This window comes from Macrobrachium rosenbergii, chromosome 17, assembly GCF_040412425.1.
Source record: "Macrobrachium rosenbergii isolate ZJJX-2024 chromosome 17, ASM4041242v1, whole genome shotgun sequence".
Classification (NCBI taxonomy): domain Eukaryota; kingdom Metazoa; phylum Arthropoda; class Malacostraca; order Decapoda; family Palaemonidae; genus Macrobrachium; species Macrobrachium rosenbergii.
In genome coordinates, this window is record NC_089757.1 from 7,922,518 (window position 1) to 7,949,538 (window position 27,021).

Consider the following 27,021-nt stretch of genomic DNA (forward strand, 5'->3'; position numbering starts at 1 on the left):
TATCCTTTAATTTGTTCTTGAAGGTGAAAACTATCCACTGCTTTAGAACAAAGCAAAATATCCTTTAATTTGTTCTTGAAGGTGTCTACTATCCACTGCTTTAGAACAAACAAATTAAAATTTGTTCTTGAAGGTGTCTACTATCTTTAGAAAAGCAAAATATGCTTAAATGAAGATAAGGTGTTACTATCCACTCTTTAGAAAAAATAAAATGTGCTTTAATTTGTTCTTGAAATTGTCTACTATCCACTGCTTTAGAACAAAGCAATTTCTTTAATTTGTTCTTGAAGGTGTCTATTTATCCATTATTTGAACAAAGCAAAATATGCTTTAATTTGTTCTTGAAGGTGTCTACTATCCACTGCTTTAGAATAAATTAAAATATGCTTTAATTTGTTTTGAAGGTGTCTACTATCCACTGCTTTAGAACAAAGCAAAATATGCTTTAATTTGTTCTTGAAGGTTTATCCAAAACAAAGCAAAATAGTTTTAATTTGTTCTTGCAGGTTTCATATCCATAAAAGATAGAACAAAGCAAAAAATGCTTTAATTTGTTCTTGAAGGTGTTACTATTGACTTTAGAACAAAGCAAAAAAATTTAATTATAATATCCACTGCTTTGAACATAAAATGGATAATTTTTTACTAAACTTTAGAACAAATTAAAATATCCTTTAATTTTTTTATTCAAATCCACTGCTTTAGAATGCAAAATATGCTTTAATGAAGGTGTCTACTATCCACTGCTTTAGAACAAAGCAAAATATGATTTTAATTTGTTCTTGAAGGTGTTATATCCACTGCTTTAGAACAAAGCAAAATATCCTTTAATTTTTCTTTGACTATTTTTAGAACAAACAAAATTTTTAATTTGTTACTTGAAATATCCACTCTTTAGAACAAAGCAAAATATCTTTAATTTGTTCTTGAAGGTGTATTATTGTTTAGAACAAAGCAAAATATGCTTTAATTTGTTCTTGAAGGTGTCCTATCCACCTTTAGAACAAAAAAAATGCAATGAAGGTGTCTACTATCCACTGCTTTAGAACAAAGCAAAAGATCCTTTAATTTGTTCTGTGATGATCCACTGCTTTAGAACAAAGCAAACAAAATTTTTCAGCAAGAATAGCATGTCACCAACCCTTCAATTGGGATTTCAATGTTGTTAGTACCTATGTTTAAAAGGAACTAAATAAATTTTTAATCAATATCCATCCAAGATCTGAAGTGAATGATAATCCAAAGATTCCGGCATGGGGAGGATTCAACTATATCTTCTCACGACAACAAAGGTCCCATAAGCAAGAATAAGGTACCTACTTTTCATCAATGGTCCACCATCGGATTATTCCACTATTTATACGGCCCTTCTTAGAATACGTTAATACACTGGGACAAAAACACATCATGGTAAAAGACATGGTTATCTTCTTCAGTAAAACCCAAAAATCCTCTTCTGATTTGTCTGGAAGGGTGACTCATGAAGTTGTTCTAGGAAAGCCCAGTTAAAAACATCAGGCGGAAAATAGCCAGTGGAGAAAACTGCCATTGAGAAAAAACAGTGAGGAATATTGCCATTGACAAATTAAAAGCTAGAGCTCAGAAAATCTTTAAATGAAGGTGGTACGATCTATTATTTTCATATAATTGCTCAACCAAAACTACAATTTCTCTTTTTCTTATTTTATTATTTGAAGCCCAGCCTGGCGAAACCCTGACAGTGCTTTAGAATAAATAAAAAAGGAATGGGGTTTTATTCAATAAAGCGTTAAGATTTAAAACTTAAAAGTTTTATTCATCGACATTTCATATATATAAAAATTTAAAAAAATGAAAGGCATGAGGTTTTATTGACTGAAAGCATAAAAATGTCATTATAATATAATGAAATAAAATGGATCTTTTTACAAACAAGAACATTTTTTATTCAAAATGAATGGAGATTATTAGATCGAAGGTTTTTTATTGTCTGTGTTATAAAGTCGACAGTTCTCTTCAGTTTATCTTTGATGTTTGCACTTTGTTAGGAAGAAGTGTTCAAAAACATTTTTGAAAACTAAAATTTTCCTTCAGAAAAATGCAATACACTTCCAGATATTTGGATGACAGTGTGTGATATTTTTTAAAAAAGCATGAACCTTCAATGCTGTTGTTGTGGCAAGCAAAGCTCCACACATAGGAATTGAAATAACGGCGTTCCATCTTTCATAACACCAACGTACGTTAATTCAAAATAGGAAAGAAATTCTTCAGGATTATCTTCATCTTCTGACATTAAAGCCTGAACATCATCGGGAGGAGAGCCAGGGCTGAAAACATCAATCTTTAACTAAATCCGCTTTCGATTTTTCTATTTTTGATTGGCTCACAATCTTTCTATAGAGTGCCTGGCAGAAGTCTAAACCAGTGTGGTCAGTTTGGGAAAAAATCATTAGTCCATTTATCGAAGCCTTTTCAAAATCACTCATTACCACGTGGGGGTCTGAATGTACCAGATTTTTATTTGTTTCAGGTTTTTAGGTCGTTTCTGTTTTGTTTTCCAAAAACACGTGGAAAACTAGAACTTTCAACTTGCACATGCATTGCAGATAGCTGACAGAACACATCAGGTGACACATTGAACGTTCCATCTATAACCCAGTTTCTATATCTTCTTAATTAAATCCTGAATGCCATCATTCGTGATAAACAATAATATTCGATTTTCATCATTGGCTCCAGAATCATACTGGAGGAATCTCTCTCCAGAATCAAGATTTTGAAATTCGGGTGGAATTATGAATCTTGTCCTTTCAGATGTTTGCTCTTTCCACTGTCGAACATATCTTCTTATATGTTGCACATTCCTTAGCTCAGAACGTGCACATTCATGTTCATTACAAAGTACGCGATGAACGGAGACTTTACAGTGTAAACGCAAAGTATGAGTACCTATAACAACAATAGTAACCAAAACGATGATACGAGGAAGGAGATGCGATAAAATGTACAATGATAAAAAATGTTTACAACTTAATGATGCTCACGACGATAAGGAGGCATTTAGATAAAACGACCAAATGGATTTAAACCGAAACTTTATCAGCACATAGAATCCCAGCTCCTCGCTCAAGAACGATGCGTTAGTCAAGTCTTTGGAAATTAGCACAAAAATAATTTAGCGGCAATTAAAACCTCAAAATCGAAGACTATAAGTATTTATCGGGGTTTTAATTAGTAATCTGTTTCCCCTCTCAGAATTCAAAATCAAGTTAATCGAAACGTTATTTGTCCCATTATAAAAGACAGCATTACACATTGCATACACACACACACACACACACACATGGAGAAATTCGTAAATTTCTAAGGACTCTTAATAAAAGTAAATATTTGCGCACTACTTTAATAACAGAGCAAATGACCTGTCAAGCAAAGTTAATTTGTTTTAACACGATTATAAAGATGTAATTCAAATTTCTGTTTGGTGAAGGTAGTTATTATCCCGTTATCCTGTAAGCAGACAGCCTCTAAAGCAAAGCCAAGACTTCAGCCAGCATGAGAAGTGCCGATAAAATGCACCCTATACCCAGAACGTAAAATACCCCTTGAAGCTGCTCCAGTTTTAGGGGCCTGTTGTCACTCTGCACAGCTACTGCTTTCTGTTGTCTTTTCTCCTTGTACTGCTGCCTAAAGTAATCCACGACCTCCTCTTGCCACTTACTTACGACTCCAGACTCGAACAGTCGCAAAATAGCCCCATCGAAGACCTGTTTCAGAGGAGAATTCTTCTGGAAGGCTAGTCCTATACTGTAGGGCAGGAGACACTCCCCTACGATACGAATGGTAGTTCTGCTGCCGTAAGTGTATCGAGCTCCTGCCTGGAGTTCTAGATACTGCTTGTTTTCAATCAGTGCAAAGTCGCCCGCTTCCACGCGATCAAAGAGTGAGCCAAAATCCAAGTCGCTTTCCAAGACGTTCGCGAAATTTTGGACAACAGGGTCAATAGACGCGGCGAACTGGGTTTTCCAAAAGGCTACTCCCCCGATCCTTAGGCCGCTGGCCGATAACTCCTTCATCGTGTCAATGGGTGCCGACATTGGGGTGACTGATAAAAAGGCCACAAGGTTGGCAGAATAAGCTGTAGATACAATGAGGCCGAGTATCCCGACGAAACCTATGTAGATTTGAAGTGGCGTGTGCGATGGGACAGCGTAGCCGGTTCGCATTGTCAAAATGGCCAAAATATAAAGGTAGTCGTAGGAAAGGCTGTGAAACTCCCGGGGTTCTGGTTTCATGCTTAAAGTGGCTATCAGGTATGAGAGGAAACCTCCAGCCAACAGAAACACAGCGATGGAAATCCAGGTATCCCAGGCAAAGGGCAAGACGGGAGATTTCCAATTCTGTAAAGGTTTCGGCGAAGGAGCAACAAAGCAACCGCGCTCAAAATTATAGGGAGCGGAGTAATCGACCACTATCCAGCGATGCAACTCGAGGAATACGTTGCAGGCGCCGATATCTGCGTGCTCATAGAACACTTTCCCGACCAGACCCGTCCACGTGCCGTTTGGAAGTTCGTAACCCCAAAGCTCGTCGTGAGGGACTTCGAGGAATTCAGGGGTAAAATTCATGGCCTCGGCAATACTCTTCACAATTTGCATATCGACGCCCATGCGGCTAACGATGTTGTGATGTTCGTCATAAGCATAGACGACGCTGGGAGGGTGGTCAAATGCCGCAACCCGAAGAGGAGCACCATCAAAATCTTCGAGAGCCTTCTCGAAAAGCTGTTGTAAACGCCCACGAAATACTCCCCTTTTCCACATGCCGAGGTATCTCAAGCCCGAACCTTGTTTGTAGAGCTGATGTGACCAGACCAGCACATAGTCATCCTCAGGCTGAAAGACTATCACTCTTGCGGTCTTTTGGAAGTTGTAAAGGGAAAAAATATCCTGTGGCCCAATTGACATGTTAGAGCGGTGGGTGGGTAAAATGACAAAGTGATAGGCGTGGTAGTTCCACAAAGGCATTGGTTGGGGGTCGTGGATTGACTGGTGATAGTGACTGACAGCAGCATGGTGTCTGAAGTCTTCGAACTCATTCAGAAAAAAGAGGTAGCAGTCACATATGGTTCGAGCCCATGTATCTCTTCTCTTGAGGACATCCGTCAACAGGTCATATACCTGGAAAGGTGGAGGAATGACAGCCGGTTTTTATCAAAATTAATTGACTCTTATTAGTTTTAATAAAGATATTATATCTATTCACTACCCTAATGAACGCTCACTTATTTCCTGCCCATAAACTAAAAGCAGATGTTGTTTATAAGAGAACTACTACACTTTCTGCTTTAATAGCCGAAAAAGTTTATTTCCTTAATGTCCGTTATATTAACTTTCAAAATAGCGAAATAGGGCAGACTCATTATCAACTTTATGCAATGGCTGAAATGTATATAAAAAATAATTTTTAAGTCACTAGCTTTAGAGATCATCATGTCAACTTCAGAAACATATTTTTGGAAATGGGAAAAACTTATTAAAAAATGTGCTTGTGTATATACAATATACAATACATATATATATATATATATATATATATATATATATATATATATATATATATATATATATATATATATATATGTATAACTGAATCTGAATCACGAAAATATGGAACGTGATGAATATATAAATAAAGATAAAATCCACGAAGGAAACGGAAACACTGGAGTGCTGCGAGGCCTTTCGACGCTAGTCCTTTACTTAGCAGACTGAAGAAATATAAAAGTATGTTTACAAAGAAAGTTCATATAAATGACAGATGGGGATTATAAATATATATATAATTATAATATATATATATATATATATATATATATATATATATATATATATATATATATATACAGTTGTATATACATGTTTATTTGTAATCAAAACAACATGAGCTCTTGCGTGTTTTCCAACACGCACCTTCATCTATAAAATAAAATATGAATATAGTAAAGTAGTATAAAGCAGACGTGTAGACATTCTAAAAACGGTTAATATAAGTAGTCAGGACAATTCATAGGCAGTTGTAAATGAAATACTTATCAGCTAAGAATTTTATGACAGATCTTTTTGGATCTTTGTCGCTTTACCGAAGAGCAATAAAACCCTTTTCTTGCTTGGCTGAGCGCTTTCAAGACAAAATGAAAAAAAAAAAAAAAAAAAAGTTTCAAACCAAGCATCAAATTTACGACTGAAACAGATCACTGTGATCTTGCCTTTTTAGATGTAGAGGATCAACAGGGAAATATCGAATTTTGATTCAATGTTTATCGGAAAAATACGAATATAGACATACATATGCACAACTTTTCTTCCATTCAAATTAGGTCAAATTCAATGTTTTAAGGAACCTTCTGATCAGGGCTTGATCTGCGACAGTGAATTTATAAACGCTGTTATCATGTTTGATGTTTTCTTAGGACTGGGCTACCCTAACCTTTTAGTTTTCTGTAAAGTAAAACTATTGAGATGGTTATTTGTCTATCCGTCCGCACTTTTTCTGTCCGCCTTCAGATCTTAAAAACTACCCAGGTTAGAGGCCTGCAAATTGGTATGTTGATCATCCACCCTCCAATCATTAAACATACCAAATTGCAGCCCTCTAGCCTTAGTAGTTTTTATTCTATTTAACTTTAAAGTTAGCATGATCGTCCTTCTGGCACCGCTATAGTTGCCAACAACACAGGCCACCACCGGGCCGTGGCTGAAAGTTTCATGGGCCGCGGCTGAGAGTTTCGTACAGCATTATACGCTGTACAGAAAACTCGATTGCATCGAAGAAACTTCGGCGCATTTTCTTATTCGTTATATTCTTGAAAACCCTCAGTCAAGCAAGAGAAAGTTTTTCTTCAAGTTCTTAAAAACTGAAAAAAGATCCAAATAAGATGATATTCACAAAATTCTTGCCTGACAATTAATTCATCCATACGCGGCAGCCTTTGAATATCCTTCATGTTTACTGATATTGTTCATTTTTAGAATATTTACGCTGACCGTTTTCATACCTCATTTCATAGCTGACGACGCACGTTAGATAACACGTGAAATCGCCTGTTATAATTACAAACATACATTTGTATGTACAGCTGTGGATCATTGAGCCATTCCAAAATAGAACGATATGGTGTTTGTTTGTACACTCACACAAATTCGCTTGTATATTTTTAGTAAGGACAGACCTTGTTAATAAAAAAAAAGGAATTTGCATTATATATATATATATATATATATATATATATATATATATATATATATATATATATATATATATATATATATATATATATATATATATATATATATATATATATATATATATATATATATATATATATATATATATATATATATATATATATATATATATATATATATATATATATATTAATGCAAATTCCTTTTTTGTTAATAAATATATATATATATCTAAAAAAAAAATATTTTAATGCAAAGTTGAATGTATATATTATATTGTTTATTTTGTTTGTTTAACAATAGGAGTTCCCCCATGGTTTTCAACATGCCTCTTCAGCTATAAAATGATTAATAAAACGATTAATATCAATAGTCAGAAGGGCAATTCGTCGGCAGTTACGGATGAACTGCTTATCATGTAAGAAATGCTGTGACCAGCATCGTTTTTAGGATCTTTGCCATTTTTCAGAAGAGCAATAAAGCGTATTTTTCTGAACTGGCTGAGCGCTTTCCTGAAGAAGAAAATGCTCTCGCACCCAGCATCAAATTTTCGACTGAAATGGAGCACTACAGGTAAATGACCTTTTTAGATGGAATGGTTCAACGGGTAACTACCGGATTTCGCTTCATTGTTTACCTTATAAATACGAACACGGAAGCAAATACACAACAGGTTAAACACAATCTTGTGAGGTACCTTTTATAGCTTTTAAAATATGCGACAGTGCATTTATAAACACATCTGATGATTTCTTAGGACTGGGCTACCCTAAAATTTTTTATCCTGAAAGCACTCGGCAAAACCAGAAAAAAAGGATTTATTGCCCTCCTGAAAAATTTGAAGCACCCAAAAAAAGGCGGTAGTCACAAAATTCGTACTTGACAGGTAATTCCGCCATGACATTTGAAGTGCCCCTCTGACTATTTATATTGTTTGGTTTTAAAATATTTACTCTTTTGTTCTATTTTACTTTCTAACTAAATTTCATAAATCATTTTATAGCTGAAGTAACGTTGGAAACCGTGCGAAAGGTCCAGTTTGTTACAATTACAAACATATCTATGTATATACAACTGTGGATCTTTTAAACAAAGCAAAAAAAAAACGACAGGAAAATTTGAAGCCATAAATGCTGTTTAATATCAAATTCACTATGTCTTGGGAATAAATTGCTACAAAGGGGGATTTATAACTGATATCGAAGTCTAAATTTATCTAAGCATTTATATATTTTTCTGAATAATTTACATTGTTGAATTTCTCTTTGCACACACATATGAGTTAGCTTTCCCGCAGTTCCTCATTGGAGGGTGGGTTCCGTTCTCAGCTAGCACTCTACTGGCCGCGAGTTCGAATTTCTGACCAGCCAATGAAGAATAAGAGGAATTTATGTCTGGTGACAGGAATTCATTTCTCGCTATAATGTGGTTCGAATTCCACAATAAGCTGTAGGTCCCGTTGCTAGGTAACCAACTGGTTCTTAGCCACGTAAAATAAATCTAATCCTTCGGGCCAGCCCTAGGAGAGTTGTTCATCAGCTCAGTGGTCTGGTTAAACTATGGTATACTTAACTTTGCCTTCCCGCAGGTGGTTTGTTCTGCTATCGTGGATATTTTTACTTAGGAGTGACCAGCAAACAACTAAGTCTTCTTACATGAAAAGGAATAATAAAAAAGAGAAAGAGAGGGGAGGGTGAGTAAGCTATTAAACACCCCCCCCTCTCTCTCACTGTTTCCCTTGCTTACCTTGACTGGTTCATGTCGTAGGACCTGCCACATCCTGCCAGCAGCTTCGTCTGCGCCTTGTTCTGTGAAGATGGTGAAGGAACAGCTCTCCTGCAGGAGGTGGAGAGAAAGAAGGACGCTCATCACCGCTCCTGTGGAGGGATCCTCGTGCTCCGTCCTCTGCTGTTCGTGTAGGGAATTCAGCTTCTTGTACGAGAGAGAAAACACGAAAGGTGGGAAAGTTGTTCAAGAATATGAAGGTAAACAAAACGTTTTTTAAAGGATTCTTAAAGTTTCACAATAATAATAATAATAATAATAATAATAATAATAATAATAATAATAATAATAATAATAATAATAATAATAATGTTCCTTAAACATCCATAATGAGTCAATAAAGTGTATTACTGGTAAGTTAAAAACTTTGAACATGTTTAGTTTTAAATTTGACCAGTAAGTCAATTAATTTATATGATTGTGGAATATCAATAAATAAATTAATTACGATATTGTGAATATTTTAGCCACAATAATAATAATAATAATAATAATAATAATAATAATAATAATAATAATAATAATAATAATAATAATTTTGACTCAATGTGGAGAAATGACTTTTTTATCGTTGATAAATATAAATTAATGTAATTATGGATCATCAAACTGATCGAACAAATGCCAAAACGTTTAATTCAAACAGGACCCACTTATATCAGTGGGTCCTGAATCCAAGCAAGGAATGTTACGCAGTCCCATGAATCCTACGAACCATTTTTCATCGTTATTAAAAATAAACTGAATAATGGAGGTAAGACGACAGACTTTAGACGAACTATCTCTTCTGGCTGTGAGGAGCCAGTGATTTCACAAAATTCTCTTTTGTAAGATCTTTATGGGGAACGCAAGGAAGATTTGTCAATTTCCCCTGATGTTAAAAGTTACGAATTCGGAAGAGTTTTGAAAAAATCTAAAAATAATAAAATGATTATAAACGGAAACTGGATCCTTAGCTAACGTATAATTTCTGTGAACAACATCGAATACATGAAAAGTTGACTCTGCGATATGCTCAAAATGTTTACATTTTTAAAAAGAAAGTTTTACAGACAAGTAATTTTCGTGTTATAAATTTGAAACCCATCCTACTAAAATACACATTAAACAAGTAAAAAATGAGCTAAAGTTTCTTCGGCGCAGTCGAGTTTTCTGTAGAGCGTATAATCAAGGCCACCGAAAATAGATCAATCTTTCGTTGGTCTCGGTATAGTGCTGTATGAGCCGCGGCCCATGAAACTTTAACCACGGGCTGGTGGTGTCCTATCCTATATAGTTGCCAGAAGCATGATTATGACTAAATTTTAACCTTAAATAGAATAAAAACTACTGAGGTTAGAAGGCTGCAATTTGGTATGTTTTATGATTGGAGAGTGGATGATCAACATGCCAATTTGCAGCCCTCTAGCCTTAGTAGTTTTTTAAGATCCGAGGTCGGACATAAAAAGTGCGGGCAGAAAAAGTGCGGACAGAATAAAGCGCGGACGGACAAACAAAGCCGGCACAATAGTTTTCTTTTACAGAAAACTAAAAAGTAAGAGAGAAAGGGAAAAAAAGGTACACACATCATGGTTTACTAGAAACTAGCTGCCTTTACTCACCTTAGACCCGGTATATCTGAAACCTTCAGTTTTCCTTAGGCCGTTACTTCCTTCCGCTAAAACGCCAGTATAATAAATTTCTTCCGAATTCTTCGGCAGTCCAGTTCTACTGAAATCTGCAACTGTGGGAAGTGCTTTCATCTCAGCTCGCTGCACAAACGGCCTTTTTTGTTTATCGCTCGAAAGAGATTTGCCAGGAAGCACATCAGAGTGACGATCTGATCCAATATCAGCATTAAAACAAGCGGGAAACCTGTAAGATTCCCTCCTCTTCATTACCTGACCGCCAACTTCAGCAACAAATAGGATTAGCAACAGGATTACCACTTTGCGGTGAGACCCTCTCCTCTGCATTCTTTACCAAGGAAATGCAGACGTTCGTTCGTATCAGATTAAGGCAGCCTTGTGCTGGCGCGGGCCCTTGCTCTTGGGCAACCCGCAAGGGAATGCAGACACAAGAATATACTCAGCTAACTTCCTGACTGCTGAGAAGCGTTTGCTTGAGACTGGATTCTCATTTCGTATTTAGGCGTGACCATTGATTTGCATTTCTGGATTGGAACCACGTGACTACGTGCAGGGAGTAGATAGATCTTTTGGTGGGAGCAGGGGGATGGTAATTAATAATTCCTGACTGATTCCTGTCTTTTACGTATAGCATTTTACCTTACATATATTATTACTTACCAGCAGTCCAGTTGCAGTAGTTCATACATACTTTATTAAATACAAATTGAGCTTTAGATTATCACATTAAAAATGGATGTTATACTATCAGTATATTTTTTTCCTAGAGACATATGTTTAAGTTCTGAGAGCACGAGTTCGGTGGCTATACAAGTTTACACTGACAACTGCTAGAGTTGAAGGGCGATTCTTAATAGCTGTTAATCAAATACAAGTTCCTATTCGCATGAATATCGAGAACGAGGTCAGTAAGCCTGGAAGGCAACTGACGAGCATTCCATTTAAAAGAAGAGGAGTCACAAGCATATTATTATGGATTGTTTAAGACTGTGTTACAAACAGCCACTCGAAACCGTTCCCCATTTTCTATGACTGTCTCGCCCTTAGAGTTTAATTGTCATTGTTGAACAATAAAGAGATGTAGCATATGATTTATTCATACTTCACACTGATGTATACAGATACGTAAATTACCTTCGCTTCAAGATATGAAGATCACTAAGCACAATTTATCTATCGTAATTTTACAAATTACCTGTAAAATTAACATTCATAGGAGTAATTCGAATGAATGTTAATAGCAGCTAAAGACTTCAGAAGCAATTTATAAATGCGGTACAGTTGTTTTTCTTTTCCAAGTCAGATTTCAGTTTGTTTTAAATACATTAACTTTGAATAAACTGAGCTTCTGATGTGGAAACAAATTTCATATACCTATGATAACAAAAACTGCTATTACTGATCCTAAAAAAAAAAATCCCTCAATAATAAGGCTAATTTGTTTTTTTTATACCATCGTTTTCCAAGTCACTTGTCAGAACATGGGCGTCTAATTGAGGGTGGGGAATAAAACAGGCTATATTCGTCAGGCCTTCTAAGGAGAGGTTTCAGCGCAACTATTTTCATAACACTAAAACACTGCATTAAGAAATATTATATATGACCCCAGAAAACTTGCAGAAGACGCTCATGTGCCAAAGCCAGCTTCGAGAATCAACATTTTTCACGGAGAAAGATACTTTTCAATTTAACGAAGGAACTGTTAAACATATTCACGTCATATCTGCTAAGATAAATGAGTGTGTATGTGTCTATACTCACACATACACACACAAAGAAACAAACTATATATATATATATATATATATATATATATATATATATATATATATATATATATATACACACACGTATATACATATATACATACACAAATAAATATACATATATATTGTGTAAATATGTAAAATGTAAAAATATAATATATATATATATATATATATATATATATATATATATATATATATATATATATATATATATATATATATATATATACAAAAACACATAACACACACACACACACATATATATATATATATTATATATATATATATATATATATATATATATATATATATATATATATATATATATATATATATATATATAATATATGTACGCATGTGTTAAACGATATTAGTATTAATCAAACGTAATTTAAACAAATAGAAATAAAAAAGTAACATTTTCTTTGTTGGTAGTGTTGTGGTTGGAGTGGTATCTGTCCGTCTGTCTGTCTCTCTTTCTTAATGAAATATGAATTACTGTATCATAAACATAAGAATACAAAACTAAAACTTAAACTACAAGAGAAAACGGCTGTGCCCGAGTACTGTAGGGGTAACTTGATTAGTTTTCACACACAGCTGTAAGCCATATATTTGTAAGGGAAATGTTGTAAGATGACTTTGAAATGATATTGAAGTGTTTTAGGATGATAGTTGAAGGTATATTTGATGTTTGAATTGTTAAAATAGGAAGTTGTGTTTTATTTTAAGGTATATTTGGTGTTTGAACTATTAAAATAGGCAGTTAGTATAAGCACTTTTAGAGTGGGTACCAACTTATCGCAGAGTTTTGCTTTTCATGGGTGGTTGTGGTCCCTAACCCCTGCAAATACCCTGGGGTCAACTGTACTTTAAGCCCAGAAGTCTAGCTGTTGCAATGTTCCATATGTCCAACAGGCTAGAGGTGCAGGATTCCTTCCTCAGCTCTTCCAGACCAGGAAGGTATCCATGGGTGGATAGAACCAAACCAGTTAGTTCTGAGATTTACCCAGACTCCAATGCCCCCCCCGCCTTGGGTAAGTCTCTTAAGTAAAGACTGAAGGTTTGTATTTGTGTAGGAACAAATTGCAAATTTTAAAGTAAGTTTTGTTTCCTAACATACAAACCTGAAGGTCTTTACATGTACAGCCCACCTCAGCTACCCCTTATTCTGGTACCTGGACTGAAAGGCAAAGTGGAGTGTAGACCACTGAGTGGGCAGGGCTTCCCCCCCCTAACGTCGGTAGCCAATTGACCTTGTTTGAGAGTTAATGGCCGTTCCAGCTCACATACGCAAGCAAAATCCTATGTAAAGACCTTCAGGCTTGTATGTTAGGAAAAATACAATGACTTTAAAATTACTGTAGAAATTTTTCTTGATTACATTTTATTGAAAATCTTTATTATATTACCCCTTACCTGTTATTGCAGCTCTTAACCAATTACAACTGCCTTTAGATTTCTTTAAGTGAATACTACAGATGTCCAACACAGTTTGGAAAAGCACCTGTCCTATCTTCCCTTGTTCGTAATAAGGACCTAGGTGTAGGTGTAGTTTATTTTTTACCTTATTTTAATAGTACCTTAAAAACCAAAAGGCCTGCCAGAACACGACATGATGTAATTAACTTTTTCTTATCCTTTCAGGACGTCGCCTTAAACTGGCAAGTTTTAGTGTTGTTTTCAAGCTGAATGACCAATCATGACCGTCTGTGGTGCCTGCATAATCAAATGCACACGCCATGGAAGCAATGCCAAGCACCCTTCTACCATGAATTACTGGGGTCTCTGCTGTGAAAGACCATAAATTCAATAAACAACTTTATATCTTAATGAAATTAATATAAATTGCTAGAAAATACTGTAGTGGAAATTCATGAACATTACCTCTTGGAAATTAGGGGTGAAGCTGATCTGCTAGCAGGAAAAAAAAAAATTTTTCCATTGTCATATACTGTGTGTGAATTTGTTTGTTAGAAATATATTACACATAGATCATAATTTACAAATAGTGATGGTACTGATCCCCTCTTCATGGTTAAAACTAGCGTGGACTCGAGTTTCAGTAATATTCAAGTTCATTTACCAAGGTTATAACAGTGCCCTTTGACACAAAGTTCATTTGAGTTCGGCTTTGACGCTGAACATAACAAGTAGGTCATTATGGTTGAGGATGTATAGTTTATTATGTAAATCAGATATTAGTTCAGTATCAGGTAGTTAATTTGATAACATGATTGATATTTGAATAATGATAGTATAGGAAGGGTGGTCACAGATGAAAACCCTTGGTACCTTCTGCCTTTGTGATGGCCATTAAATTATACAGTATGTAAAGTTTAATTTCAATTTCTTATGTTCTGTTTAATATCAGCTATCAAGTGCTGTCACCAGACGTCTTTTATGCAAATTAATTATTAGCTATCAGACAGTTGTCATTATTCTTTTATTTGTATTTCCTCTCAATTTTGACATTAGCTATCAAGCGAACTACCTTTTATTTAGATTCAATTCAGTATTACAGTGTACAGAGAATTTACCTAACTCATATTTTAATATCAGCTGAAATAATTCAATATATTGTATATCAGGGTCATAGTTCATTAGTCTAAACATTGAGTTTAATAACATTAGCTTTCACTTATGTCATTGAAATCCAGCCATTGAGTGTGTTTATGATGTGTCACTTTGGTGATTTTCAGCTTGCAAAGTAACTGCAATGTTTCCCTTTTTTTTTTATTTGATTTGCTTTTCATGGATATGGCCATGTAAAGTTCAAGCATTGTGCTTTAAAATGATGCCTGAAGAGGCACCATAGCTTGAATAGTAACGCACAGTAAATTGCTGCTTACCACAATACTGTACTGACTCCAGGACAGACCAGATTTTGCAAAGGCCTATGGCTAACTTTTGGTTAGTCTATGATGCATGTTGAATGTAATGTCTTGTTGTCAAGTATAGTCTGTTATGCTTAAACACCAGTCACTACCAGGAATATCAGTTATTAGGCAGTCTCATATGCCAGAATAAAATTATTTGTTAACTGTTGAATTTGATAGATATCAGTTTAAGGAAATGTACAGACCCATGGAAGTTTTGACATATTTAGTTCATCATTCAGTATAAATAGCATCTGAATTGAGATGTTTTAAAGCAGTTCTAGTTAGATTAATAAGAGAATAATCCAGCTGTTTTTCTGTAGCTCTTTAGATTTTCATACTTTTCAGTTGCTAGTAATTCATTAGATTCAAAGAATGAATAGTCCTGGTTGAGGTTTTATAAGAATTTTGTTGTAATAGCCAGGGATAGTTTAGTAACGTACAACCTGTGAGGCATTACCTATGTAAGGGGGGGGTAATCTTTTTGGCTGAAGCACAAATTATTCTTGATAGCTTTTCTGGATAGTGTCTTAAAGATACTGTATTCTTGAGCTAGCATCCAACATGAATTGAATATAGAATTTAGGCCAAAGGCCAAGCACTGGGACCTATGAGGTCATTCAGCACTGAAACAAATTAAAAGGTGTAACAGGAGGAAAACCTCGCAGTTACACTAAGAATCAATTGTTTGGAGAGGGTGGAAAGTAAGATGGAAAAAAAGAGAATATGAAGGGTGGTACAGTGAAGGAACGAAAGGGGTTCCAGCTAGAGGCCAAATGCACACTGCAAAGAAACTTAGGTAATGCCTACAGTGCACCACATGAGGCACCCTCCCCTCTGGGCTTAGCATCCATCATGGTTTGTCTTAATTAAATACACAGCTTGTTTCAGCTATTGGATCTACCAGTTAACTCCAGATGAATTTCTTTAATAGTTTCAGGTCTTGCACTTGTAATATGTGAGCATTGGTAGTCATATCAAGAAACTTTAGTAACATTCAGGCTTGGTTTAATAGAGGAGAGCTATGACAGTTTACAGTATTTACATTCCAGGGTAGGAGATATTTCAGAATTTAGTTTACTCTATTAATTTTTCTCTTTCACTAGCAAAAAGAGAACTTGCCATTTCTACACTCCCTCCCCCTCCTCTCATTCCTGTTTTGAAGGATGGAGAAGTCCTGGGAAGCTTTCCTTGATGAAGTTTCTTTGCCTCCCTTGCTCTTCTTGTCGTCATCTGCTGTATCAGTTTCTTATTCTTTCAACCTTTCAAGAGATGTTGGGTGGAAGAATAAAAAGTGACTGGAGGAAGATGGCTTCACCATCGGAGCGACATCCAAGCAGCATTCAGCCACTTGATTTCGGTTCGGGTGTGTGTGTTTTTGTTGGTGTGTGTCAAAGCTTCAAGAGCTACTTCATACCCTCCCAGCTTTCGATGTTGGATTTGCAGAAGTTGAGCCTTCTGTCTTTTGCTGTAGGCCATAACCGTGTCTTCCCCAGGCGTACCTCCCCATCCGTGCGTCTGCTGTCAGTGCTGCTCCTGCCCAGATCATCTTTCCCCTTCCTTCTGTTGTCCTTGGGACACGGACAAGTGTATCTTTAGTGCCAGAGTAGTTCCTAGCATACTTGGTCTTCTCTTCCCTTCATTTTACCTTTTGAGAACAGTTCCTGGTTGCCGTTTTCAACGATGCCGCCACAGTTTTCCCAGACATTTGCATGGAAGATATGCTCTCCAAGGAAGGAAGAATTGGCAGCTGTGCAACGTTGCATGACCATGTTTTTTGCTTCACACTGTATGAGGAGGAAGAGAGGCCGTGGGTAGGCAGATGTAGCCTTCCCCTTGCCAAAACGTTTCACGGCCGTGACCTTTTTAACACTGCCGCAGTTTACTGAACGTCCTTGGCTGAAGATTTGCTCTTCAAAGATGAAGATGCACAATTATGCAGATGTTGCACTACCTTGTCCTTTCTACAATTGTTGCATGACTGAGATACAACTCTAGTTGTTTTCACTGTTTTCTTCCCTCCTGTGTATGGACATAGATGAAGATTCTTCTTACAGACTGGAAGATTCTTCTTAGCCTGATTGGGTGACAAGACTTGAAGATTCTTCTTAGCCTGATTGAGTGACAAGTATGTGGATGTTTCTTCATTCCTTCACATTTCTGCTCAGGAATGTTGGCATAGCAGGGCACTTCTGTGAACGTCATTGGTGGGACTTCCGTGTTTGTGTGGAATAGTATGTCAAGGCCAGTAACCGACCAGCTACAGTAATCCCTGCCGATGGCTGTAAGGGATAAGTTTTTAAGGGACAAGTTTTCGGAATGTAATAATCAAATTTTAGTATGGAATTAAATAAAACTTGTGTTAATTAATAGTTTTCATTCCCTCTAGTATATGGTACTAGTTCTTTTTTATACAGTAATATCAGAACTCATGTCACCTGTGAGAATTTGAACAGATGCTATTATTACACTGTTTTTCTAGTCTACCGTACATGACTGAAGTGAAACATATATATATAATTATATAGTTACTTTACTTCAAAACCACTCATTACTTAGTAATTAAATTCGTTAAGCAACATGCATGTTCAAACTTGTAAGATATTTAGTAGAATAACAAAGCTTACATCAATGGAGTTGACAAGGAACCCACAGGAGAAATGTTGGAGAAGGAAACTTTCCATGGAGCAGGAGATACCCAGTCATCACAAAGGATACTTCCTTAACTCTGGTCTCAGCCACCTGGATTTTTCAGTCAGTGAAACAGAGTAACTATGAGAAACTAACAGGGTATGTGCAAGGCCATTATGCAGGGAACCCATTCTGTGATAGCCTTCAAATGAGAAAAGGTACAAATGTCTGGCAGCCTTCATCTTGCAAGTAAAGGGAAAAGTGAGGTTGGAACTGAAATACATAATTTAGGCCAAGTGCTGTGACCTAAGTCATTCAGTGCCAAAAATAATGTTGAAACAATTGTTAAGAGAGGGTAGAAAGATGGGAGAAGGAATATGAATTAAGGGTTGCAGCTAGAGGCTGAAGGAAAAGCTGCAAAGACCTTGAGTAATGCCTACAGTGCACCACGTGAGGTACACTGAAGGCACTAAACCCCTGTGGGAGTAATGGAGTTACTCGAGAGATTTAGCCCATTACTCTAATAGGTTTCTTTTATAGGGAGCAATTTTCACATTGGTAGGGCGAGCGGGACAGATTTGAAAGCAGTTGCATGCAGGAGGAAAGGACCAGAAGAAACATGAAAAAATAGCAGCAGGTTGACTTGCAATCTCTACCAAGGGAAAAAAAAGGGTCTGACAAGAAAAAGTGAAATGGGTAAAAGGACAAACTGATTAGCAAGTGGAGGAGAATATATGTACAATCCACAAACATTTGTGTCCATTTATATCTCAGACCAAGGTGTCCAAACACAAGACCTTTGTCATATACTTGACCACTAGACTTAATAGTCAAATTTATTAGGAAGAGACTCATAATAAGATTTTCTCTGCCCTGACATAGTATCAGTAACCAAGAACACACACACACACACGATTACACAATAAAAAAAGGTAAATACAATTTGTATCGGAGTAATGAAAATAGGCCACCAACAAAGCCACTGAAACCACAGCTATAGTAGAGCCATGAAAGGGGACAATTGGTGAACTACCAATGACTATAATGGGAATCAAACAGGAAAACATTTATTGATAAAATAAGAGAGACATCAGTCGATGAACAATGAATGAAAACATGCTGCACAGGTCGACAGACTTTAAAGGGGGGGGGGGGAGTAAGAAATGAGTCATTCCTACATTGTGGGACATCTATTACACTACTGAAAGACAGTGTTTTCTTCATGTTTGGTCTGCCCTTACAGTACATCAATAACACAGCTTACTGTGGATTACAATTTACACTGAAAAAATCTCCCAAAAAGTTAAAGTACTCAAAATGAAAACTACCTGCCCAAAAGAAATAAATGATTTTCAAAATTAAAAGATTTACCTGCTGTCTAATTATTTAGTCATTACTTTCTTTTATTTTGGTCAGAACTTGGGTTGTGTCTAAATTAAACAACAAAAACTCATAAAATGAAGGCGTTTGTTTTTGTATGAATACTTTGGAGAGAGAAAGAGTGAATATGGGTTAAGGAAAAAATACATTCCTTATAAGCAATAAACAATATACCCTCAAAATACACTGGTCACATTCCACGCCTCTTTCGTATTTTCCAATTAACCAATTTTACATTTTCAAAAAACTTGGAAAAGAATAAACATGATAACCTATATAACTCTGCTATTTCCTTCTAAAAAAAAAAAAAAAAAAAAAAAAAAAAACTGTAAAGGTAATCTCACTGGGTTTAGTAAATGATTGTTCTACAAGTACACACCCTTACAATTGTGCCATGTATTTTTGCCATTAACACCCTTTACCTTTTGTCAATATAACCTAAAATAATTTTTATAGGTTTGATTAAAACCTCCACCCTAATGAAGTATTAGGCACGATAATTCTGCAAGGCTATGTGTTTACTCCTGAACATCGTTTTTGCGAACCCAACATTTTTCTTTGCACTGTAATATATAGTGAATTCACTTTCCCATTTTAATAACTTTTATATCTTCCATACAAATTAGCCCCAAATGCTCAACTGCATTTAGAATCAACAATTGTCAGTTTTACTTTGTGACCAGGACAATCTACTGTATACAGTACTGTATACGTAAGCATCGGCAAGAAAGTACAATGCAGAAGTGCTTTCAACACATTTGTGATCATATTAAGGTACAGTATTTGACAGAACACAAAGAAAGGCAAAGGGTACCACGAAGACTCATTGTACAAGTGAAGGTACTTCAGAAAAACTTATTACCCAGGGTGAAGACAGTAATTTGTACAAGTGAAGGTTACTACAGAAAAACTTTTTACTCAGGGTGAAGACAATAACAAGTACAGAATACAAGATTTGGGATAAGTCTTGACTTCCATCATGGACCAGAGATTTGTCGGGTAAAACGCTACAGAGGAACATGAAAAGATGGGCACCTGTGAGTATGGCCTCATGCTGACACTGACAGACCTGGAGAAAAGTCTTGGGAAAGCTTAAAAGGTGGAAAGTGTAATGGAGACGAGTGGATTACAATCAAGACCAGCAACTCCAAACTGGTGAATAAAATAAAAAAAATGGACATGTCCAGTTGGGACAGTGGCCAGGCAGATGCCATGGGAGACCTAGAGGAATAGCAATACCAAGAACACACAGACTAACATGTGACACGATGGGAACAAAGCAGCTATTACAAAAGTTGGCAGACATGGAAAATGGCAAGAGGAAGAGGATGGAACAAGCAGGAAACCTGATAGAAATGATTAGAAAGTGCACTGCATGGTCATCCTGACCATACAACACTTGGCCCAATATAGAAACCTTATATTGACCGAAACAGCTACTAAAAATTGGAAAAACAGCAAGTCAAGCATGTGCAGCTTAGCATAATGACAAGGTCCTGTGTTGGGATAAAACATTTTTATAGCCTACAAATATAAAATAAAGAAAACTAAGAAAAGTTTGCATAAAAAATCTTAATATCCAACTCAAAAACAAAAGTGCATTGGGATTAGAACAATCTATACTTGTAGAGATGCAATGTAAATAGTGAGCAACAGAGACAATGAAGGTAAAGAAAACAAACTAAAGGGAGCCTTAATTATATTTAGGAGGACTGGTAGTTTTTGGGTGTGTGGCATCAGCCAGCCTACAAAGGGAAATGCAAGACCTCTAACAAAAATGTATATAACAGCTACTGCTGTCAGGCAGGGGACCCATGAGACCATAAAAACAACTGACCTGACTCAACACATTCTTTGTTGGAGGGACAAAGATTATATCTGAAATGAAACGGGATGGGAAATGACAAACAAAATAACTTGATTTTGATTTAAGAAATTTAGGCTGTCAAGCCAAGCCCTGGGGCAATTTTAGCCATTCAGTGCCTAAGACAGTGTGAAGAGGGAGCTGAGGTGGATGGAATGCAAGATAAAAAGACCCAGGAAATAAAGGGGACGAAGCACAAGGATTTTAGGTGGAACTGGTAGAAAACCCAACAGCTGCACTACGAATTTGTTAAGAAAGGTGGGACTGCAAGACTGAAGAAAGGAAGTGGGAATGGAGGTAAAATAAAAGCCTAAAAAGTGGGTGCAGCTAGGAATCAAAGGGATGCTGCAAACATAAAGAAAAGGGACAAAGTGAATAGGAAGGAAACAAGAAATTAACAGAATGATAAGGCAGTACTTAGAGAAATTCTTCTAAATGATGAGAATGAAGATCAACTGGAAGATGCCTATATCACATATGAGACATCGGAGGATATTAAAGGAGTTAACATCCAACTTGTTGAAAGCAGCAGGAAAACCAATCACTGAACAAACCTTAAGACCACTAACTTGCAAGGCAAGCCTCCATACGAAGAAATAGCAATATGTGATGAAAATTGTTAATAAGGATAAAGAAAAGATCATTCTTGTAAACAAATCAGGAAAACTAAAGCTATTGTGAATGGTAATTTGAAGTAGTATTAATGATGTTGAGGAGGAAAGGTACACAAAAAAAAAAAAAAAATTAAATTGGACGCTATCAGTTTAGCCTTGTGCCAGGAAAATCAACCAGAGGCAATCTTTCTAAAGAGCTAATTCCACAAAAAGAACCACACAAAAAAATGATGTTACAAAATATACCCGCATATCTTGAGAAGACACTTAACAGAGTACCACGCCATTAGAAGAAAATTATGAAGGGCAAAGTGTACCAAACAACTCAGTGCACAAGAGATGGTATTATACGACATCTAGAAAGAATATGCCTAAAAATACCTATGGATAATTAGAGATAAATCATGTCTATCAAAGATCAGCACTGAGCCCCTCACATAGTTACAAAGAAAGAAGGGGGGGCTCCAAAAGTCTCTGTATGTAGACAGTACCATGGTTTTCATGTTAGAATCAGGCGGAAAGGTCTTTGTAAATGTTTTGAAAGCTGGGAGACAAAACAGAATGCAAATCAAAATAAGTCAATGATGCAGGAATGGAGGCAAATGTCCATTGTACTGTAATTCTAAAAAAGGCCAAGTTGATGCTGTGGGCACAGCATAGATATGTGGCCATATTATGCATCAGAAGTCAGGGTGTCACAAGAAATACAGTACACAGAATGCCAAAGCTGAATGGAGTAAGGGATTTTGGGTCCTCATTTTACACAAGACAACTGATATTGAAGACATGGAGGATTTTGATTTACTGGAGGAGCAGATCTTGAAATAAGTAGAGGATTTCTGTTACTTTGGTGACTAATTTGGCTGAGACTGGAGTTGACTGGGCAGTCATTTAAGAAAATAGCTGCAACAAAGACTGGGCAGTCATTTAAGAAAATAGCTGCAACAAACTGGAAAACATGGAGCTCAATAGATCACTGTCAAGAATATAAAATTTACAATGCCTCTGGAAGACTTGTTACTGGAATATAGAGACAAGGTCACAAAGATGAAAGAGGAGAAACTGGTGAGGTATGACAAATTATCAATCTTCATGGCTGGATTGCAGTTATGTTTTCCCCCCCAGTGAAGGAATAGAAAATGCAGACAGGCTGACAGGCTTTGAAGAACAGGAGGTTAAGATCTCAAAGATATGGTTTGGTCACCTGATGAGGAGGAAAGATGAGTAAGCACTTGAGTTACAATAGTGCTATAGCTAGATTTGTGAATTGGGTCAACATGAGGAAATGAAGCACAAAGAAATTCAGGCTTAAGTGCAAATTGCACAGAAAATTGAGAAAACTCTTCAGATACCCAAAGAACACAATAAAATTTTGTATATTCTGGCTCCACAAATATTGGCATTTACCTTTCACTAATTTAACAAGAATGACAACTTAATTATCAATTGCTGACTCTCCCAAGGCTTGCTAAAAGTTGTTTTTGTATGAAAAATCTATATTTTAACTTCACGGGCACATAAATTCTTAAAAAATCAAACCCAATGCAACAAAACACAAAAGGTTGTGCAAATCCAAAATGATACTTTCTGCTATAGCAACTCCCCTCCCATGGTCAGGTCTAACACTTCTTTCAGGTTTACAATACCACCTTTCACTTAATTCAAATGTAAACATGACCAAAACACAATTTCTCTCAACATAAATATAACCATACAATCTTATATTTGCTCTACAGTAATGTACTAAAGTGAATGTCCGTATTCGCGGGGGATGAGTACCACACCCACCCGCGAATAGCTAAAATCCGCGAATACTTAAAACCCCTCTAAAAACACTTAGAACTGCCCATTTTGATAATTTAAACACAAGAAAAACCCTGTAAAAATGCTTATACCTGAGTATTTTAATAGTTTTATCACAAAAAGTGTATTTATTCATGAAAATTATATGAAAATACAGTAATTAGTGAATATTTCTCAGTGAAAAATACCGCGAATGGGCGAATTTTCTGCGAATAATGGCTAGTTATGTTCCACAGAGAAACCTGCGAATGCGCGAGTCCACGAATCATGAGAATGCGAATATGGGGGGTTTACTGTACCTTTATCAACTCTAGCTCCTCTTAAATCATTTTTTAATTTACATAATAAATTTTAAGACTGTACATTTATTAAACAAAATATACTTAAAAATTTACATTTTGGAAATTAAATGACTGAAATATAATAAAAAAAATCTCAACTTTGTGCTTAAGGGTAAATTTACAACTTTTTACAGGACATAAGGTATCCATATTAACGAGACATGATTGAAATTCAACAGCAAGCAAAAAGTGCAGGTCAGTTTTTTCTACAGCTTTGCCCATAATCACAGTCTGTCACTTTGCATACTGGCTGACAGTCTATATCCTTTCCTGCATGCTAAGACCTTTATAACAATGAGAGCATTCTTTCTGCTTCATAACAATGGAAGCATTCTTCCTGTTACACAGGCAAAACAATCACCAATATATGCTGACAACTAAAGCACATATATGCCTATTTTACCATTACAATGTATGTAGTAAATATAATTACATTTACAATGGTACCTATGCAGAACATTACTTTTTAAATTCAAGCTGTTAGTTTTCTTTGAAACAAATCTCTTCTTTTCACTTGTACCAGAACACTCCGTCAAGAGCTAGAAATGATGGTTAGTGTGAGTATGGATTGCTAATGCAGACTGAATAAAGAGTATAAAATATTCCCATACTTAGCAAGCAAAAATACACAGTAACGAACAGCTGATAAAAAGACAGCCAAAGCTAACCGTTACAGTGTGCTAATGAAAACAGTAAAATATTTACTGAATAAACAACTCCAATGTGGGATAAAAAAAAAAAAAAAGGCAAAAGTTACTGTACAAAACTCCCATATTTAGCAAAATTTAAAAACAAAAAACACACTGAATTTAAAGAAATCTCACAGCAACAGCAGTAATGAGAGTGCCACAGACCAAAAGGCAAAAGGGAAATAAATCAGCAATAAATTCACCAAACATTGCACATCAAAGCAAAGCAAAGTGAATGAAGAAATGTGTGAATGGAAATAAATCAATGGCACATCACAACAGCAGAGTATCCTCTGAAAAGCATGCAGTGTAGGAATATAATGGAATGGAATATAAAATTTAGGCCAAAGGTGAAAGAGAAATTGAAAGTAAATAGGTTTTAAAGGAGTATGGGAAAAACCTCGCAGTTGCACTATAAAAAAACTGTTAGGAGAAGGGGAAAAGTAAGATGGAAGAAAGGGAATATGAATAGGGGTACAGTAAAAGAAATCAAAGGAGTTGCAGTTAGGGCTCAAGGGATGCTGCTAAGATCCTAAGTAATGCCTACAGTACCCTGCGTGAGATATACTGATGGCACTACCCGCTACAGGGGCATGCACTGTAGGACTTTTCTTTGTAGATCTCTCAAGTTGGTGCAACCATAACTGTTCAAAGTAAAATTAACTGGTTCATAAGATCAATTACTGATTATGCTTTAAAACCTTTGCAACCCATACTTGTTCTTCATATCAGCTCACCTCACGCTGGCAATGTTAACTACAAAAATCCAGCAAAGATGATGACACCTCACGCTGGCAATGTTAACTACAAAAATCCAGCAAAGATGATGCTAAGGGTAAGATATGCAAAAAGTTGGAAAAAGGTAACCTTTTCAATGCATCTGGAACATAGGATACAAAGGTAAACAATTCCTGCAGGTAATTCCTCTTCTGTTTTGTTGGAGATCCTTCTTCATGTCTAGAAGAAAACACTGGGAGCCATGGTAACTTTCCTAACCAACAGGCAATAAAGGAGATTTACCAGTTTGAACAATCTGATTCCTAATGATACAAAGTCGCCAATATTAAACCTCCTTCATGTGGATCTATGAAAAGGGGATGATTATATTTGTATTATGAATAAATGAATGATGAAATGGATGAGATACAAAAACAAAGGTAAAAAAATTGTCTTGGAGGCCTTGAAATTTTCTGTACTGTACTAGATGGACTATGCACATTCAAGGAGCTGTGAGGTCTAGCCTAGCATACGTTTTTGTGAATCACCATGTGCAAATGAAACTAAAATACTATCCTTTCATTATGAAAAAAATAAAATTTTGTTTATAAAACAAATTGATACAAAATAAAAGGCAATATGAGAGGAAATGGCAATTGGATGTCAATAACATACTTCACAAGATGAACCAAGACAAGAAAATCTATTGCAATGGACAGTTAAAAAACACTTAACACTGATTAAAGAGCATATTATCTCCCTCACTCATACATGGTAGTTGGTAGTATCCACTCTCACCCTGATTCACTCATATGGTACTGAACAGCACACCACATTCCTGATCATTTCATCCTGGTTAAATCATGGAAGCATCTATCTTGTGGAGTTTGCATGGCAGAAGGAATAACTGATATCTAAGGAAACTGGTAATAGGGACAAGAGGTACTCAAATCTAACCCGAGTGGTTAACTTTACCTATGCTGAGACAGGCAGCAGCATTTTTATATCCGTAATTTAGTCTTCACAATAAGGCAACTTGAGAGGGAGTCCTCCAGATGGGTAAATGATATGTAGTTAGAATAGTACTCTCAATGCATAATGAACTCCTAGGAAAGAGTCTTCAGGAGAGGGTAAAGACAGGGGAGACAAAGGACTCATTCTACTGCAGCAAGTCTCACCTGTCACTAACCATGTCTGCTCTAACAATGCATTAAGACATAAGCGAAAACCAACTGTTTGCATATTGTACTCTAATTAAATTACCAAGATAAATGGAGCATTTCCCCAATAAACAACAAAATTATCAGACTATTGCATATATAATTACATATATTCCTTATTTTCAAATTAGCTATTGCAACAGATGATGCCTGATCTCTTCCCATAATTATTTCTAACCTATACTCCAATCATGGAAATACAGAACAATATATGTGACCAAACCATCACATAGATTCTGTGAGGCTACATATGTGACCCACAACCTGTCAACATCATAAGATTAGTAATGCTACACAAGCATGTAATCATCTTTCTTCAAGTGTAATACATGGCAATATTACAGTGTATATCCATATGAATTACGTATTAACATTAATATCTGCCAAATGAAAGCAGATCAAAACCATACACATTATCCACGTCCTAAATAAAAAATGAAACATACAACTTTACACCGAAGCAGCAAATACA

At 35.9% G+C, this 27,021-nt stretch overlaps 1 protein-coding gene across 5 annotated transcripts in view; it reads right to left on the reverse strand.

The window, feature by feature from the left end:
* Positions 1–2,685: 2,685 nt before the first annotated feature.
* Positions 2,686–27,021, reverse strand: part of LOC136847700 (glutamate receptor ionotropic, delta-1-like) — a 29,476-nt gene continuing 5,140 nt past the window's right edge. For 2 of the 5 annotated variants that reach the window (XM_067119548.1, XM_067119545.1), the window contains exons 3-4: positions 8,976–9,161; positions 2,686–5,162 (exon numbers count right to left, since the gene is read on the reverse strand). In XM_067119548.1, the coding sequence (XP_066975649.1) occupies positions 3,510–5,162; positions 8,976–9,098 (1,776 nt within the window). In that variant the 5' untranslated portion in view covers positions 9,099–9,161 and the 3' untranslated portion in view covers positions 2,686–3,509. Of the gene's footprint in view, positions 5,163–8,975; positions 9,162–10,615; positions 12,352–27,021 lie in introns of those variants that run through there. The other 3 variants (XM_067119544.1, XM_067119543.1, XM_067119547.1) reach the window with 3 other exon arrangements.